The sequence below is a fragment of the Rhinopithecus roxellana genome, chromosome 10 (assembly GCF_007565055.1).
Source record: "Rhinopithecus roxellana isolate Shanxi Qingling chromosome 10, ASM756505v1, whole genome shotgun sequence".
Taxonomy (NCBI): domain Eukaryota; kingdom Metazoa; phylum Chordata; class Mammalia; order Primates; family Cercopithecidae; genus Rhinopithecus; species Rhinopithecus roxellana.
In genome coordinates, this window is record NC_044558.1 from 39,118,952 (window position 1) to 39,137,653 (window position 18,702).

The 18,702-nt window shown below is 38.6% G+C and overlaps 1 protein-coding gene across 1 annotated transcript in view; it reads right to left on the minus strand.

The window, feature by feature from the left end:
• Positions 1–2,406: 2,406 nt before the first annotated feature.
• The window catches only part of LGR5 (leucine rich repeat containing G protein-coupled receptor 5), a 148,311-nt gene continuing 132,015 nt past the window's right edge, over positions 2,407–18,702 (minus strand). Inside the window, exons 12-18 of the mRNA XM_010370727.2 lie at positions 17,340–17,405; positions 15,974–16,045; positions 11,043–11,114; positions 10,115–10,240; positions 8,318–8,463; positions 6,193–6,276; positions 2,407–5,074 (exon numbers count right to left, since the gene is read on the minus strand). Of these exons, the coding sequence (XP_010369029.2) occupies positions 3,987–5,074; positions 6,193–6,276; positions 8,318–8,463; positions 10,115–10,240; positions 11,043–11,114; positions 15,974–16,045; positions 17,340–17,405 (1,654 nt within the window). The 3' untranslated portion in view covers positions 2,407–3,986. The remainder of the gene's footprint in view (positions 5,075–6,192; positions 6,277–8,317; positions 8,464–10,114; positions 10,241–11,042; positions 11,115–15,973; positions 16,046–17,339; positions 17,406–18,702) is intronic.

An 18,702-nucleotide genomic window follows, 5' to 3' on the forward strand; every position in this document is an offset into this window, starting at 1 on the left:
TTATTTGATAGGATATCATTTCCCTATTCCACTCACTGTTTCATTCACTGTTCTCATGGAGTAGCATGTTTTCAACATTCCCATAAAGTACAGTCTCTAGAGTGGAAAGTCATGTCCACAATGAGTATGAACCTGTATTCCATAATGCTTCTCCAGCCTATCACATGCATTTTCTGCCTGTTTCTGAAGTTTTATCATCCTACCCGATAGGCTTCAGGAACTTGTGTGAGATGAATGAGTCAGTGTAGAATCTGAGTTGAACGTCTTTGGAGATGTTCATAAGGACATTGAAATGGGGATATGGCTACACAGCCCCTCCCCACTTCACTTGCAAGGAAAAGCGACCATAACCTAATCGTAGTTAAGGGTCTTTGTGGCCTGAGAGAGAAAATGGTTAGTGTTTAGTGGCCCGTAGGAAGACAGTCTCTTTTATCTGCATAGTGGAACTGTAAAATCAAATCTCCAGTACTGAAGAGCGTGAATGGAACTAGTAGAGTCACAGCAATCCCGTCTATTTATCTAGGACTTCTTTCTCATCAGATGGGCCCCTCAACTAAATGTGGTAAGATTAACAAAGAAGCAGGACAATGTTATTTTTTCATATGTTAGAATTTTTCTGGTTCTAAATGAACAGGGTGTGGCTACTTTTATTTCCTTTTACTACTTCATTTTTCTATTTTTAGCCAAAACTAAATGAGTAGATGTTTTTTATTTCATATAAGAATGATTTTCTCTTCAGTAAGAGTTGAACAAAAATTATGTGTGGTAACAGCCACCTAATATATTTTTCTATTAAAATGTCCTTCAAAATAGTTTGTTATGGGTGACATATGAAGAGAGGGACTAGAGATGATGAGTTTTTTGATGTAACTGGTTAAATTCAAAAGCATAGGTAGCTCCATTGTGAGCATAAGGTCTTAGCTTAAAAGGTGGTTTTCCAGAGAGGCCTTTCCTGAGCTCCACATCTAAAGCAGCACACTAAGCATTCCCAACAGGCTATTTAAAATAGCTTCATTTCCTTCATTTATGTTCCTGTCGGATATTTACATGTTTATATGTTTATTGTCTATCTCCCCTCCACTGTAATGCGAATTCCAGACCTTGTTTTTTGTTATCCCCAATGCATAGAATACTGCACATAATGGTGCACAGTATTTGTTGAATAAATGAACCTGCTTTTGGAAACAAAATTGTTACTCCCTTACTTAAAGCTAGTTCACAGTTTATGGTTTTTACAAATTTGCTCCATGGTTTGTTCTTTACTGTTGTTCAATCTGTCCCCTTCTCACTGTAGATTTATTTATTTGTGGATATAATTCAAGTTCTTTCTGATTATGCTGTATTAGAGTGAAGAACATTTATCAGATGTCAGTGTTTTGTGTAAGGTGTATTATAACTAGTGTTTTGTCAATAAAATAATAAAGCCTGTGGATTTATCTAAAGAAATAAGTTGCAGTGAATTTAAGTATCTGTTTTTTTTTTTTTTTAATTATATTACTGTCTTGTGTTTTCTTGAGTGGGAGACAAAGGGGCTGCCAGGACTTGTTCCTGACTTTGGGCAAGTATATTAAAAATATTAAAAAGAAAGAATGAGATGCATTGCTCTAGAGGCAACTTTTATATCTGCTGGCTGGGCTAAGAGGTGTGAGAGTAGCAGGAGTGAGTTCTTGTTTCAGCTGAAGATAAGCCAAGCCAAGCATGGACTGCACAAGAGAGGATCCCATTGGATACCTGTTAACTAGGTTTGGGCATGTGGTTAAGTCTGATGGGTAGGTGGAAAACTCAGTGCCAGGTGCCCTGTGGGTGCTCTGTAAACATGTTAATTTTAGCAATAATACTGTGCCTATCAGTACTTGAATCATTTCATTTTGCAATCCATGCAAGGAGGGCAGGAATCACCACTGGAGTTGGTAAAGTCTGGCACAGATGTCTAGAAAAATAATTTCATTTCTCATGTTTTTGGGGATGGGGACTGAAGGGGAACAGTGTGTTTCTTTGTGCCCTGGGAATTGCATGTCCTCATGTTTTGGCCTTGACATAATCATCAAATGAATTATTTAAGGTTGATTTGTTATTCATATATTTCTTTCTAATTGTGAGGTTTTTTCCTTACATTGCAAAAGAGGTTTGAGACCAAAAAAAGTTCTAGCTTATAAAATCCAAACTATCATAAGCTTCACAACAGCCAGGACAAAATGGCGTATCAATCATAAACAATTCAGGAGTTGGTAATGATATTTTGATTTGTTTTGTGAAAGATTGATTTTTTAAGATAAGTCCAATATATTTAGAGTATTAAGAACAAATATTAATACTTAAATAGCAAAGGTACTTATACTCCAAAACTTAAAAACATTTAGGAGACTATATATCTGCCTGTGGGCTCAATAAATAGACTTGAAAATATTTTGTTTTATAGTCACATTTTATTACAAATTTATTTTTTACCCAATAGAAAAGCAAATTTAGAATCTATTTACAAGTACTATATATTTACATATATACAGTTCATGAATCTAAAGAAAATGGACAGAGAAACGCAATATATATGGAAGAATATGCCACTGTACAAGGTTTATTATCATTATCATGGTCCTTAATGTTACTGAACCTTTACTATAGTAATAAATACAGTTCTATATTTACACATCTTATAAAACATCTCATAAATGTATTTTTTCAAATCCAAGTTAAAACATCTGATCAAAATAAACATGCTTATATAAAAATAAATCTACCTAACAACAATTTGGTTTGGATGTGTTGAAGCTAATATAGGATAATAGAAGGTAAGAATTAATACTTTGACTTTTCTTATTTAATAACTTGCTTCTTAAAATACCTAACACAGTATTAATATCGAATAAGCAGAGAAGTAATGTTCCTGACACAAGTGGGTTATCCAGAGAGAACACAGCTAAACCCAAGCTAAATAAACAGGATAATATGTTACTGAGTCTCTTGAGTCCAAAGTGGTGTCAGATATTGGGTTTGCCAGAGCTGCTAGAGATGCATGTGTGAGAAGTTGTATCAGTGGACTTAATTTATGTCATGTGCACATTTGATCATTAAGATACACATCAGTTTGAATCAACTGATAAAACCTCTTGCAAAAATTATTTACTAACCCAGGAAAAAAAAAAAAAACCCAAATTGCTTATTGTCTTTTCCAGGTATGTTCATTGCTGGCAGTGGAATTCCCTTCTGAGCTTTGGGCACCAAGGAGTTAAAAGCAAATCAGATAAGACATACATCACCTGTGCATGATTGCCTTTGTAACAATTTAAGAATTTCGGTCAATTTTCCTTTCAAAATATTTGTAAGCAGTTTTATTCCACCATGAGGGTGGAACCATCTAGCGCTAATATATAAAACCTGGTATCTCTAAAAATGATCTCAATATGAGTGAGTTAACAATACCTTACATTATCCATCCAAGGGATTGGTGCCTTGGAAGGATCCTTTCTGAGGAAAGGCAAAGGAGGGCTCAAACATCTTCACATGGTCATTAGAATGAAATCCTATGGATCACAGCCTCTACCTAGTAATGCAGTTCCTTGAAAACCCTTATTTTCCTAATTCCCCCAACAACCTCTTGAGTTTGTGGGTTTGAATAAACCCATTTTTGGAAAGTAAGTGGGTTCTCCCTCCTCCCAAAATGATTACATTGGTGAGTTTAAAGAGAATGCAATTCAAATCATAGAGAATCTTTTCTAAAGGAAATTTCAATCTGCTTTTTTGATCTGGGCTCACTTAAATAGTGTGACCAGTCTATCCCTTAGCTGAACAAATTATAGAAGCAGCATTTAGACTTATATTCACTCTCAAGTATCAATAGGTTTTCAGCCTTTTCTCACTAACTGAGAGATTCTCTTTTGGTTTTTAAACCGAGTTTCACCTCAGCTCTTATTAGTTACTACTCTGATATACTCAATCTCACATTTCCAGGTTCTCAACCTTTGAAAACATTTTCTTTCACATATTAATTAGAGACATGGGACAAATGCCACAGAGGAAAGATGGCAGTTCTCAGTCACTGGATAAGCTGGTGATGGCACGGAACTGGGAGGCAGGTCATAAGCAATGCTGGAGCTGGTAAAGGTTACCAAGGCTTGGGTCGAGTCACAGGACTGTTTTTCGACATCATCAGAGTTAATTGACACCAGGCTTGGGTGTTTTGATCTCGTCCAGAAGTAGGTTTGCTTTCCCAGGCTCACCAGATCCTCCTTAAAGTGAGGATTGAAGAGGATGTAGAGAAGGGGATTGAGACATGCAGGAAGTGGGACTATCACCAGAAGGATAAACTTAATTACTTCAGGACTGATAAATGTGAGGTTTAGTAAAGAGGAGAAGGACAAGAAAGCCACGGGGCAATATAGGATGCAGTTGGTGAAGAGCAACAGGGCAATGTGCTTCACCATAGAGCAGTCCCAAATATTCTCCAGGTCTCCCTTGTCCAAATTGCAGTAGAGCTTGGTGTAGGCAATGGTCATCATGAGGAAGCAAAGGGAATTGAGCAAGATGAGAGCGACCATGTAGCCCGTGGTGCTGGGCTCCCCAAAGGGCAAAGGCAGACAGAGAGGGGAGGCGCCATACTCGCTGCCACCCAGCAGGGGAACTGTGGCCATGGTCAAGGCCAGCAGGGCGCAGAGAAAAATGATTACTTTCAGGCTAGAAAAGGGAGCTTTCGTTTCAAATTTTGCAGAACATTTCACAGAGAACCCACGCTCCAGGGCTGCCAGAGTAAGCAGGAAAACAGATGATTCTGAAGCAAAAATGGACAAAAAACCAATGACTTGGCAACCGACCCCATTCTCCCACCAGGCACCATGTCGTGCAAAGCTGCCAAAAGTGAATGCATCCACACCAGCCAGCACAGCACTGGAGACTCCCGTGAGCATGTTCACCACTGCGATGGCCCCAATTAACAGTTTAATGGGGGAAATGTACAGAGGAGATCTGAAAACTGTTGAAGTCACCAAAGCATTACAAGTAAGTGCCAGAACTGCTATGGTCCACACTCCAATTCTGATCAGCCAGCCATCAAGCAGGTGTTCACAGGGTTTGAAGGGGCCTAGAAGTCCAAGGAAGGAAAAGATTGAGTATCAAATTAGGGTTTACAACTTTTGCTGAATTACCCTTTTGTCTCTTTATTTAGGATGCCAAAAGATAGTGGTCAAAAACAGCCTGATAACACACAGTGCCCATGTGCATGCTCCACTATCTCAAGCCACTGTCACCCTGGATCTTCTGCAGCACTAGTTGGGTAAGTACACCAAGGTGCTCCTGTTCCAGGGTATTGATGGAGAAATGAGAATGGAGTATTTTGATCACTTGATTGAAGTCCCTAAGATACAGCTGTGTTGGCGCCAGGTAAAAAGCCAGATCTCCTGGACTTTTCATTACATAATTTTTCAGAATATTTCCACAAGTTTCCATAGGCAGACAAGGAGAATCCTAGGGAAATATTCCATAATATTATGAACGTGCATTTCATGAAAATCTCATCTTAGTTTTAGATTAAAATTTGAGGTTAGGGAGCAAAGAACAATCTATTCATTAAGAATAAAATATCAACTCCTCCTAGCTGTCTTTTTTCAACTGGCTCATCCTGTTTTTTGGAATGGGACAAACTATTAAGTGAATTCAACTTCACTTTCCTCCCCTCCCTTCCCATCTCTTCCCCTCCCCTTCCTCTTTCCTTTCCATTCTTCCCTTCCCTCCTCCTCCCTCCTTCCTTCCTTCCTTCCTTCCTTCCTTCCTTCCTTCCTTCCTTCCTTCCTTCCTTCCTTCCTTCCTATCTGTACAAACTATTATTTACTTTTACCAAATAGTTATTTATAAGAAAAACCTAAGTCACTTTCAAAAGTCGGTGATTACACAAAACAAGATTATAGCATACTATTTCAGGGTAAATTGCTAATATCATTTTAAAAATTACATATACCTCTAACAACACACTTGATTCTTTAGTTTACATTAAGTTAAATCAAAAGTCCTCCCACCTCAATCCTATTGGCAAGTGAAAACTCCAGGGAATGAACATTTGTATTTGACAGGCCACTATGAGGGTTACTGATGAGCTGCATAGTTGGCACAGATTTGGCTTTTAAAGTATAGCTGCATTGTTTTTCATGGACTCAGAATCAGTGGTGCATACTGCTGTTGAGGAAGTTTTGATGCCTTTCTCACCTGGGGAAGGTGAACATTGCACTGAATGAAGAGCTTTCAGGTCTTCCTCAAAATCAAGCAGGAAATCTTCAAGGTCACGTTCATCTGCAGGCACAAGAAATCCTGGAATGATTAGTTCTGCCTCTCTTTTCAAGGGACCAAATCCCAGAGTGGAGAGTCCTGGGTTATTCTGGAGACATGAACTGTCACAAATTCCTTGTGCTCTAGCTTTCTTGCAAGTCTATTATAACGTTGCCTTTGGATGTTCAACTGAAGCTGCTGTGACATACTATTCTAGTACAACTGGGGATGAGGGAGAGTGACCCAAGACTCTGGGTATAACATATAAACTCTCCCATTCTGCTCTTGTTTCCTGCAGCTCATGATGTTCCCACATTGAAGAGCTAAATTAGAGGAGGCTATGGGCCTCTTCATTCAGAGCAGAAACCACTTTATCCAAATTTCTAACACTACAATAGCTATAGTGCAAATGTTCTAGGCTGTGTTCTCTGAACACCAGAGGAAGAATCAGATACAGTACGTTTCAATCTTCCCTGGGAATTCTGCATAACAGAGGACAAATCAAGTAACTACTTGGTGCTTGGTTTAGCTATCCACGAAATAGGAGTTTTGTGATCTAACATATTTCCCCAAAGACACAGATTTAATTGGTCTCATGTGGGAATTGGGGACCAATATTTTTTAAAAGTTGCTATGTGATTCTAATATGTGGTCCAGGGTTGAGAATCACTGCTTTTGAAAATAAACTCCATGAATGACCGTCTCTCTCTGTTGTTCATTGTGTGCTTTCAAGGCCTAGAACAGTGCCTGGCACAAAGTTGGCTCTCTAATAACTTTTTGCTTGTGTTTTTATTTTTTGAGTGAACATTTTTGAGAGACATTAGAGTGGGTGAGGCAGGAAGAGCAAAAACTGAAGCAAGAACAGGAACAAGACACATGCTGTGGCCTAAAACAAAAAAGGCAAGGACCAAGATATCAGTTCCTTAAACAGATACGCAGACAGGAAAACCTGGTAAGGTTATCTGCCGACAGACTGATCATACTTGCTTTGGAATCAACAAACCATTAAGGCCCAAAGGGTGAGAAGCCATCCTTCTGTTTAGTCTGTTTAGACCTTGTGCAAACTCGCAGGGTTGGCAGGGAAGGCAGGGGGTGGTGCCCAAAGCACCTCCTCATTACCACAGGTGTGGTTTGAGAGGCATTGTTGTCTGTTTAGGTAACGTCTTAATTCAAGGAAAGCCAAGCTTTACAGACATTATCTCATTTCACCTTCCGGACAGATACCTTGGGGTGGGGTAGGTGAGGAGAATGATTTAGAATCAGTTGAACAAAAAGTAGGATTCTTAAGCCCTTCTGCTGAAATACGAAGGAATCTAAAATGTTTATATCTTTCACTCCTTCCAGGCCATAAGAATGAAAATGGATTTTGCCTTCTGGAGAAAAAGTTTCTGAAGTATGTATGAAAAAGTCATCCTCCGAAAAAGCACCCTGTAAAAAGCTGATGGAACACCATGTCAGTAATCACCCCTGAGGACAGTATATGCTAAGGGGGAATCTAATTATAAATACAAATAAAAGAATTCACCTACAGAACAGATGAAATTTTAGAATGAATCCTGAGCGAGTTTTCTCTTTCTCAGGTAGTCTTTAAAAAGTGGGATTTATTCACAATTTGCTGAGGTATAAGGACTTGTCTGAAGTTCAGATAATTTGTTTGATAATTATTTTTTTCTTTTTTTTTTTTGAGATAGTCTTGTTCTGTTGTCCAGGCTGGAGTGCAGTGGCGCAATCTCAGCTCAGCTGCTTTGGAATCAACCTGCCTCCCGGGTTGAAGCAATTCTCATGCCTCAGCCTCCCAAGTACCTGGGATTACTGGCATGTGCCACCATGCCTGGCTAATTTTTTTGTATTTTTGGTAGAGATAGGGTTTCGCCATGTTGGCCAGGCTGGTCTCAAGCTCCTGACCTCAAGTGATCCATCTGCCTTGGCCTCCCAAAGTGTTGGGGATTACAGGTGTGAGCCACCACGCCCGGCCTGTTTGATGACTTTTCATCGAATGTAATTCATTTTCATGTGTTCCGTCGAACACAACACAATTTCATTACCATGGCATAGCAAGTCCTACCTTGAACCTGAAACATTCCAGCGTCTTTCTTATGAAGGTTGTCCATACTGCTGTTGTCACCTTTATTCCATTGATTAGAAATCTTATAGGCATTCTCACACACTCCAAATGCACAGCACTGGTAAGCATAAGGCATTTCTATAACCCTTTAAATGAACAAAACCCAAACAAAAAACACTTAAAGAAACGGATAATTAAATATAGTATTCATCTTCTTTCACCCAATTATTCTGCCTTGGATTTTAGCCTAAATAAATAATCCAAAATATAAGTTATGGGCATAAAGGTGTTCATTACAGTGCTATTTATAAAAACAATGAAGTTATTAAAAATGATCACTATGAAATCTTAATTGCTGAAACTGAGAGATGCAACTTCCATTACTCAAATGATGGAAAATTTCCAAAATAAAAAGGTTAAAAAAATGACTGCTAGGAAAAATTGTAGCAACATGAAAAACTGCTTATGGCAGAATAAGTGACTAAAATATGACATATATTTCTATGCACCTTTTGAGTCTAACAATTAAAAATGCACTGGAAATAAAGCTTGGAAGGAAGTAACTTAAAAATGTTGTTTAGGGGGGCATTTTCAAGATTTTTGTTCTTGGATGCTTAACAGAGACTGGGAAGGGTAGACTTTTGGGGAGGTGGGGCTGGTTAATGAGTACAAAAATAGGAAGAATAAATAACACCGACTATTCAATAGCACAATAGGGTGACTGTAGTCAATAATAATTGGGAATTTTAAAATAAATAGTGTAATCGGATTGTTTGTACCTCAAAGGATAAATGCTTGAGGGGATGGATACCCCATTTTCCATGGTGTGCTTATTACATATTGCATGCCTGTATCAAAACATTTCATGTACCCCATAAATATGTACACCAACTATGTAACCATAAAAAATAAAAACATTAAAAATTAAAAAAAGATTTTTGTTCCCTCTTATACTTTCCCAACTCTCTTTTGGGGTTTTATTATTTTCATAATTTTAAAAGTATGTAAAAACTACCGTGGGTTAAAAAATACATAATCTTGGCCGGGCGCTGTGGCTCAAGCCTGTAATCCCAGCACTTTGGGAGGCCGAGACGGGCGGATCACGAGGTCAGGAGATTGAGACCATCCTGGCTAACACTGTGAAACCCCGTCTCTACTAAAAAATACAAAAAAACTAGCCGGGCGAGGTGGCGGGCGCCTGTAGTCCCAGGTACTCGGGAGGCTGAGGCAGGAGAATGGCGTGAACCCGGGAGGCGGAGCTTGCAGTGAGCTGAGATCCGGCCACTGCACTCCAGCCCCGGCGACAGAGTGAGACTCCGTCTCAAAAAAAAAAAAAAAAAAAAAAAAAAGCATAATCTTTCAAGATACTTCTTTGTCTATAATAAGCATAACCAATTTTAAGCAGCATTACGTCCTCAAACAAATATTAATTTAGTACATTTTATTAGATACATACAAGCTAAATTAAAAATTGTAAACAAGAGTAGAATAATGTTATAACGTTATTTAATGACATGCCCTAGTTTATATATATCCCACGGATCAATGGTGTTCAAACTCCTCCAATGAACTCTGATTCTGGGAGGCATCTTTGAGAAGGAAAGGAAATATGGTCAGGAGGACACATTTTCCCACTGCAGGGCTTGTCCTAACAATGCTCCAGGGTTGGGAGACTTGAGGGCATGAAATGCAATTCAAAAGGGTTTCACGACCTCATAAATTTAGAACACCACTATAATACATCTATTATTTCACATGACCACAAATGCATCTTATTAGTTTTAATGACAAACTCACTTGAGTTCTGGAAAGTTTTCAGATGATATCAAGCTCTGTAAGGCATGATTTCCTGTTAATTTTAAGTGAGTTAAACCATGTAACCCAGTTACAGGAAAAGACGACAGGAGGTTGGACGATAGGTCCCTGCAAAACATCAAACAACAATTGGCTTTTAGTCTATGTTAGCATAAAACATTTATGTTAAAAAAAACAACAACCTGAAGATCGTCAAACTACTCAATAAAAACTTCTAAGCAGGGTCCTTACTCCTAATGGTAAAAGTAACCATTTTGGTTTAGCTAGGGATAACTTTTCTATTCACAGTCAGGATGGCAGGGGAGAAAAGGTTTTAATTGTATTCAAATTGTTCTATATTCAGCTTCATTTTGTCAGGTGGGGACATCTAAAATCAAGGGGAAGGTGCTATATTTAATCTGAAAAGTGATGCTGACTAGATTAGGAGTGAGAAGTAAAAAGTGTAGGGGGTGTATTTACTCCCGTTCCTCTTATAACTTCTGTCTAACCAATTTCTTCTTTCTTTATTAGATAAGAGATGGGGAAAGGAAGGAGCAAGAGATGGGAAGTTGGGGCTGGGGGAAGGGACGGGAAGATTCTGTATCAGTCAAAATGGCATAAAATAAAATGGAAGCCCTTCAGACCTGAATTGACATCTTATTCCATTCCACCTGATTACTCAGCAAGAATAAAAAACTTTGGCTGAATAATGAGAACCAGGTGTCACCCAGATCAATTATCCACTTAAGGGCCCATGTGGCCCTGGAGGAGCAGAACTCCTCCTTGGCTCTGACAAGCTCTAGGCACGGAGAACACAGAGGGCAGGTAATCTGCGCATTTCCAGCCTCTTCAACAAAACCAACTTTTAAAATTAACTAGATGGTCCCCAGTTATTAAGAGACATAGCATAAACAAGTTATGGAATACTCACAGCTTTATTAGGGATGGCAAAGTGGAAAATGCATTGGGGTGAATAATAGCAATTTTGTTCCAAGCCAAATTCCTATTTTGAAAAAAGGCAAATGAGAGAATTAAATAGAATCAAGAACATGTGAAGTTTTATCATAGGCATTCAGTCTTCTACCAAAAATAATTTAATTTCCATTCAGATCAGAAACAATTAACTTATCAAACTGCCCTTCAGATTAAGATGTTAGTGGTGTAAAATGACTAATGAGAGAACTTTAAATCAAGCTTGTTAAAACCAATTAAGGAAACATCATTCAGGTGGATATTTTGGTTTTTACTCTTGCTAAAAGGTTAACTTTAATATGGTTGTAAAATTTTATTAGGGCCTTTCTAAAATGAGTGGTTGTAGCAGTGTGGGAAGGGACAGAAACTTCTGAGTCTCTTCTTCTGACAAGTAAGTTTTAAATTACAAAATGTCCTTGGATGTGTAATGAAACTCAAAAAAATTTGGGCACATCACTCATATATGTTAGGCCTTGAGAGAAACACAAAGATGCTTTCAAGAAAATTTCCAGGAAGGATACTGACAGGTAAATTATTAGCCAGGATATGAATAAAATAGGGGCCAACATATGTTAGAAATAAAATTCTTTGATAGTAAAGAAAAAGTACAGTTTATGGGGAAATAAAATTCACTTCCCATGTACACATAATGAACTGCAGATAATTAAGTAGGAATAAAATCTTTTGCAAAACTTCTGTAGATAATTTATCAGGAATAAGAACTACATTTTTAAAAAGGAAGGATGAATTTAAGATTTTTAATTTTTGTAAATGACTAACAATGGTAACTAAGATGTAGGCATTTGAGAGAACTGAAAGTAAACAAAGTCAACTTTTCTCAAGTGTAGAAAAGTTTATGATATTGGGCTCCAGGGTTACCTTAATAAATGGTATGCACAAAATATTTACATTCTCATTTGAAAGGTTCCTTACGGACCTGTCCTCCTTTCCTGGAGGAAACCGGAAGTCTTTTTCCTAGATCCCAGAACAGAAGAAAATTGCAGCTAACAAGGGGAGGAAATGTATGGAAGGTAGAAAAGCTACAAATGGCGGCTGGGCTTTGGGTAATTGAGTGAGAAGACTGTCTTCTGTTGAGCTGCTCAAGAAATACGTGTCACTGAGGTGAGCAAGTAATACCATCTGTCAGAGTCTTTTTGGCAGCTTTAAGTAGATCACGGTGCCCTGGGAGAGCTTCACAGAGCAGAATATCTGGAATGTAGGCCAAGTCCTGCCATGGTGCTTAGAGTGATTTGACTGGGGTTTAAGTAAATATGTGAGAATTTATATGTTCAAAGGCCTGTAATTCCTTTTCAATTCATGAGCCTGTGTGCTGGAATCCTCCCAGCAGCCCCAGAGGAGTCATTTTCTGCTTTCCTGCCCTGCTCTGTGCCTGGGGCTGATTCTGCAGGCTGCATCCCCAGAGCTCCCTAATGGCCTCAGTTGTATTCTCAGGAGAAGACCCAGGAGGAAAGGGAGGTCAGGGCCCTCATGGTCTTCTCTTCCCTGTTTTGGAACCATATCTCCCATGGCAGCTACAGACTTCTCAAGGGCTGCAACACTTCTCCATGTTTAAGCTCTTTCTGTGTCCTGGAAACATCATTTCCTCCCTGTGACTCTAGCCCCAGATGTTACTGGTTGCTGCACACCTATCCTTTGCTTGTTCCCTGCCAGCACCTATGTAAGTGTCTTTTCATTTGAACTGTCTTTTTTAAAAATTTAACTTAATTTTAAGTTCCAGGATACACATGCAGGACATGCAGGTTTGTTACATAGGTAAACATATGCCATGCTAGGTCTGCTGCACCTATTAACCCATCACCTAGGTATTAAGCCCTGCATGCATTAGCTATTTATCCGGATGCTTTCCCTCCCTCTGCCACCCTGATAGGCCCTGGTGTATGGTATCCCACTCCCTGTGCCCATGTGTTCTTATTGTTCAGCTCTCACTTATAAGTGAGAACATGCAGTGTCTGGTTTTCTGTTCCCGTGTTAGTTTGCTGAGAATAACGGCTTCTAGCTCCACCCATGTCCCTGTAAAGGACATGATCTTATCCCTTCTTATTGCTGCATAGTATTCCATGGTGTATATGTACAACATTTTCTTTATCCAGTCTATCATTGGTGGGCATTTGGGTTGATTCTATGTTTTTGCTATTGTGAATAGTGCTGCAATGAACATATGTGTGCATGTATCTTTATAACAGAATGACACACACACACACACACACACATATTTTCTGAGATGGAGTCTCACTCTGTCACCCAGGTTGCAGGGCAGTGGTGTGATTTCAGCTCACTGCAACCCCTGCCTCCCCGGTTCAAGCGTTTCTCCTGCCTCAGCCTCCTGCATAGCTGGGATTACAGGCACCCATCACTATGCCCAGCTAATTTTTTTGTATTTTTAGTAGAGACAGGGTTTCACCACATTGGCCACACTGATCTCGAACTCCTGACCTCAAGTGTCCTGCCCACTTCAGCCTCCCAAAGTGCTGGGATTACAGGTGTGAACCATTGTACCCAGCATTATGATTTATATTTTTGGGGGTATATACCCAGTAATGGGATTGCTGGGTCAAATGGTATTTCTGCATTTCAACCATCTTAAATGATTTCTGTTTCTTGCTAGAACCCTCAAAGGTTATATACTTATTTTCATAATAATAATGTTGCATAGTTACAATGTGCCAGGTACAGTTATGAGGTTTCTTTTTTTTTTTTTTTTAACAGGTTTTAATCTCATAACCCTCACCACAACCCTAAGAGGTAGGTATTATCATTTACCTTCATTATACTCATGAGGAAACAGAGACACTGTGTGATAAGTCACTTGAGTAATAAATTACAGCGTAATCTCAGGAGCTGCGATTCAAACCCAGGCACACTGACTTCACAGTCCCTGATCTTGTGCTCAGAACATGTTTAAATGCTTAATAATGAAAAAACCACTGCACTAGACCCTGGGCTAGAAGTTTTACTGAAATTTGAATTTATGGGAACATAAAAAAATTCTTATTGTTTTCAGGTATGGCATAGTCTACCTGATGACAGTGCTAAGTATTAAGTTCTATAGTAGGGAATGTGCAAAGTGCATCAGAGTGAAGTGGGCCCAAAGATAGAAGATCTTGTTCTTGTGAAATGGGCAGGGGGACAAGTCACAGGTGGCGAGGAATCCTATACGCAATGGGAATAGGAGAAACAGTGGCTCATGTGTCAGGGACCTGGAGTGTGTTGAGGAGCGATCACACTGTACCAGGCGGCTGGAATCAGATTTTGAAGAGTGTTGCTGGGAAGTTTGGTCTGATCTTGAAGACAACAGGGAAAATAATTAGAAAGTTTTTGAAGCAGGAAAATAACATGATTAGATATTTATTTAAGAAAGAATAAAATGAATGGGTAGAGAGATGATAGAAGGACTGGTTGGGAGGATGACAGTGATCCAAACGAATCATTAAGGGCCTATGGTAGAGGAGTGGAAAGGATTAATTGGAGTTGAACCCAGTTTGGTGAATGATTGAATGTGAGGTCACAGGGGAAGGAGGAATTCAGGGGGATTCAGACAATTATTCTTCAGAGTCTGTGTCACATTCTTTTGGTATCTTTAGAGATCGCCTTTTTTTTTTTTTTTTGACAGAGTCTTGCTCTGTCACTCAGGCTGGAGTGCAATGGCGTGATCTTGGCTCACTGCAACCTCCACCAGCTGGGTTCAAGCAATTCTCCTGCCTCAGCCTCCTGAGTAGCTGGGACTACAGGTGCATGCCACCATGCCCGGCTAATTTTTTGTATTTTTAGTAGAGATGGGGTTTCACCATGTTGGCCAGGCTGGTCTCCAGCTCTTGACCTCGTGATCCACCTGACTTTTAATATAGAACTGACTTTTGGGGCAGCCAGAAATCAAACTGGGTGAATAAGACAGGTAATAAAAGTATTTTCCTTTTACACTTTTTTTGTTTTTTAAAAGTAAAACATTATATAAGTAGATTTCAAACAAAAGTAAGAGAAGGGCAACACAATGAAATTCAGAACAAGATATTATTCTGGTAAACTTTTGGGAGAAAGTGACTCTTAAAAGTAAATTTAAAGTCTTTTGAGGAATAGTATTATTTTACCAAACGTATAGTCTCTTAAGTACAAAAAACAACTTTAGAAGTCAGCAAAAGAGAACAGTTTTTAACAAACGTACTATAGTTTAAACATTACCTATCATCACCATTCATCAAAATCATGTTGAAATCCAGTTTCAGTATTGAAAAGTTTTAACTGTTATTTCACAAAATAATCTGCTAGTAAGTTAAAAAAAATTAATATATAACATTTCAATCATAAAATGGAATTAAATACAAGTATTTACAAATCTTAGTTTCCTGAGCAACAGAAGTGTTTCCTAGAACAGCTGTGTTCAAACCTTAGTGTACTTGTTAAAATGCAGATTCCCAGTCCCCACTCCAGAGATTCTAACTCATGAGGCAGATAAGGGTCTGGAATCTGTATTTTTTAGTCTCCTCCAGGTGATTATTAAGCACTTTGAGACACACGTTGAAAAACTGCTTAACCAGGAAAAAAAGCAGGCAGATAGAATTATGTGATTATCCCATTTTTGCATGTAAAATGTTTCCTGTTGATTCCAGGTTGTGGACAGAAAACAGAGTAGGCTAGTCAACAGCTTAGCCTCCTTCCTCTTCATTAAAACTTCCTGCCTGCTGACTGGTAGAGAGCATAATTGCAAACTTACTAGTTTTAGATTTATTCTTGGAAATTACCAGAAGCAAAATACTTGCTGTTTCATAGCAAATACATGCACAAAAGTCCAACCAGAACAGTACACAATGAAAAGAAAGCATTAGGGGAAGGCCATGCTCTGTGCGGGGGAACGAACTGGGAGGTGATACTCACAGAGATCGGAGGCTAAGCAACTGCTGGAAAGTGTCAACTTTAATTTCGTAGATTTCATTATGTCTTAGGTCACTGAAATGACAGGGTTCCAAAGATTGATTTCAAAGTTACTGGTTTCAAAGATTACAGACTTCAGATAACTTTTATAGAGGGACTACCTGCCCTCAATCAAAGGAACACGTGAAGTGTATCTATCAAGTGACTGATTTTTGTTTGTTTAAAAAAGAACATTACCATTTACACACTCAAGTATTGTCTCTTTCAAAGGAGCTAGTTTGCTTGGAAGGACGTAAAACCATATTCCAAACATGCAATCATCATTCAAAACACTGGAGGACTCTTCTCGTGCTGCCTTCTGAGTCTTTCTTGGATTCTTTGAGGGTCTTCAGGAGGGTAAATTCTTTGCCTTTTACAGATAGATTTTTTTTGTTTTTTTTTTTTTTTTCCCTTAAGCACCCAAAGGCATTGAGAGAAAAACTAAATGTGAAGGGATAGATGGTTAATATTGTTCTGATCAAAACTGAAGTATGACTATAAAACAACAAGTCTGGCCGCATGCGGTGGCTCATGCCTGTAATCCCAGCACTTTGGGAGGCCGAGGTGGGCAGGTCACGAGGTCAGCGGTTCGAGACCAGCCTGGCCAACACGTGAAACCTCGTCTCTACTAAAAATGCAAAAAATTAGCTGGGCATGGTGGCGGGTGCTTGTAATCACAGCTACTTGGGAGGCTGAGGCAGGAGAATCGCTTGAACCCATGAGGTGGAGGTGGGAGTGAGCCGAGGTCACGCCATTGCTCTCCAGCCTGGGCGACAGAGCAAGACTGTCTCAAGAAAAAACAAAAACAAGAACAAAACAACAAGGCTGATGTTTTGTAGCAGAGTCAATATTAAGAGAGGAATTCTAAAGGGTTTCAGGCATAAGTAGCATCTGTAGCACCTTAAATACGACAAATATGGCCTTCCCCTAAAGTTGACTATTGTGAAACAAACACACCAACAAACCCAAGTCCCCACATATTAAGAAATAACACCACTCATTGGATATGTAAGTTTGGTTGTACTTCTAAAATAAGAAAAATTTCAAAGCCCAAACACACCCAATTCACTAGTACCCTGAGTTAGGGGGAGAAAAAAGCAAATATATAATAAATGTTTTACTGGTATTATGCTACAGTTCATGAAAAAATAATATTATCTATGTTTCCCAACTTTCTAACCACCCTGCACAGTCACACCTTGTGTGTGTAAGAAGGAAAAGGATCACATGTCTCCCCAGTGAACTACAGGGTAAATGAACCAATGACCCTGAGAAATGCAAGTTTTGATTCTTGATTTTTGCTAGATGACTTAGAGACTTCTAGACTTACATTTTCTGAAGCCTTTGGCAGACCGAAAAACTGGGTAAATCTTCTAATAGGTTGTAAGACAGATCTCTGAAAAACAGAAGGTGCAAAAAGGGGAAATCTGTTACAAATAAATCATAAAGAAACATGCTTTGCTCTCCTTTTCCCTCCAAGATGCTATATTTCCCAAAGGCAGACTCTGATCATTTTCACAGCCCTGACATGGAGCAGGTAGTCACAGGCATTACTGGATTAACCAGTAGATTCAAATGTTGACTGAAATGTAACTGTTAGACTTCTTTAATTGATTTAAATAATTTACTTAATGAATTCATTTATATTCTGTTAGTACTTCTCCATAATGCTCTAGCTATTATCTTACTGCAATGAGTACAAATTAAATTAAATAATTGTTCCTCTGTCTCTAAGAGCTGCTACATTTCTATAGCTAAGATAAATCATTGTTGTTTCTTTTCTAATCAACTCTTTAAAAAAAAAAAACTAACAATTCAAAACAGCAGGAGCTTTGAAATCAATCGCTACAAGAAGGAGGCGGGGGAATGGAATCTAAGAAAATCTTCAGCCAAAATTCAACAAATTACAGAATAACAAAAACATCTGGACATATTTATAGTATAATATAACTAATCTAAAGCAAGCCATCATAATTTGCAGAAAGTTTGAAAGAAAAGAAAGTTGGTAGATAACGTAACATAGATATACAAGAATAATTTTGTTTCATGTTTTAAAAGTTATCAGCTAATCAACTAACACATTTTCATGCCTGATTCTAATTCTTAAAATCAGATCACCACTATGCAATGGGAAAATCATGCTTTTTCTAAGAGGCTTTAAATTATTCTTATAATTGATCACTTTATCCTAGATTTATTGAATAAATGGGATTTATAAAGGAATGAAGTCCATTTACTCCACATAAATAGTACAAATGAAGCTGCCTGTAAACTCAAATTTGTAACTTTCTGAAGGTTTGAAAGATACCCCCCCAACCAATACCTCCAAAACCTCACACCTATGCACAAATATACCTGATTATTAATATGGTATGTATTTTTGAATAAGTAGTGGATATAATACAATGGACACACATATTATCAAAGCTGATAATTGGTTTACTCATCTCTGCAGACTGCAAAGGGGATAATCCTTCATTGTCTACCTCTTAATAGAGGGAACATAAGACCTTCTACATAAAGGCATAGTGTTGCCTTCTACCTAATGATTTTCATGGCTAACACTGACCAAGCACTTTAAAAAAATTATTACTTTTTAAAATTCTGGGGTACTTGTGCAGGATGTACAGGTTTGTTACATGGGTAAACGTGTGCCATGGTGGTCTGCTGCACCTATCAGCCCATCACCTAGG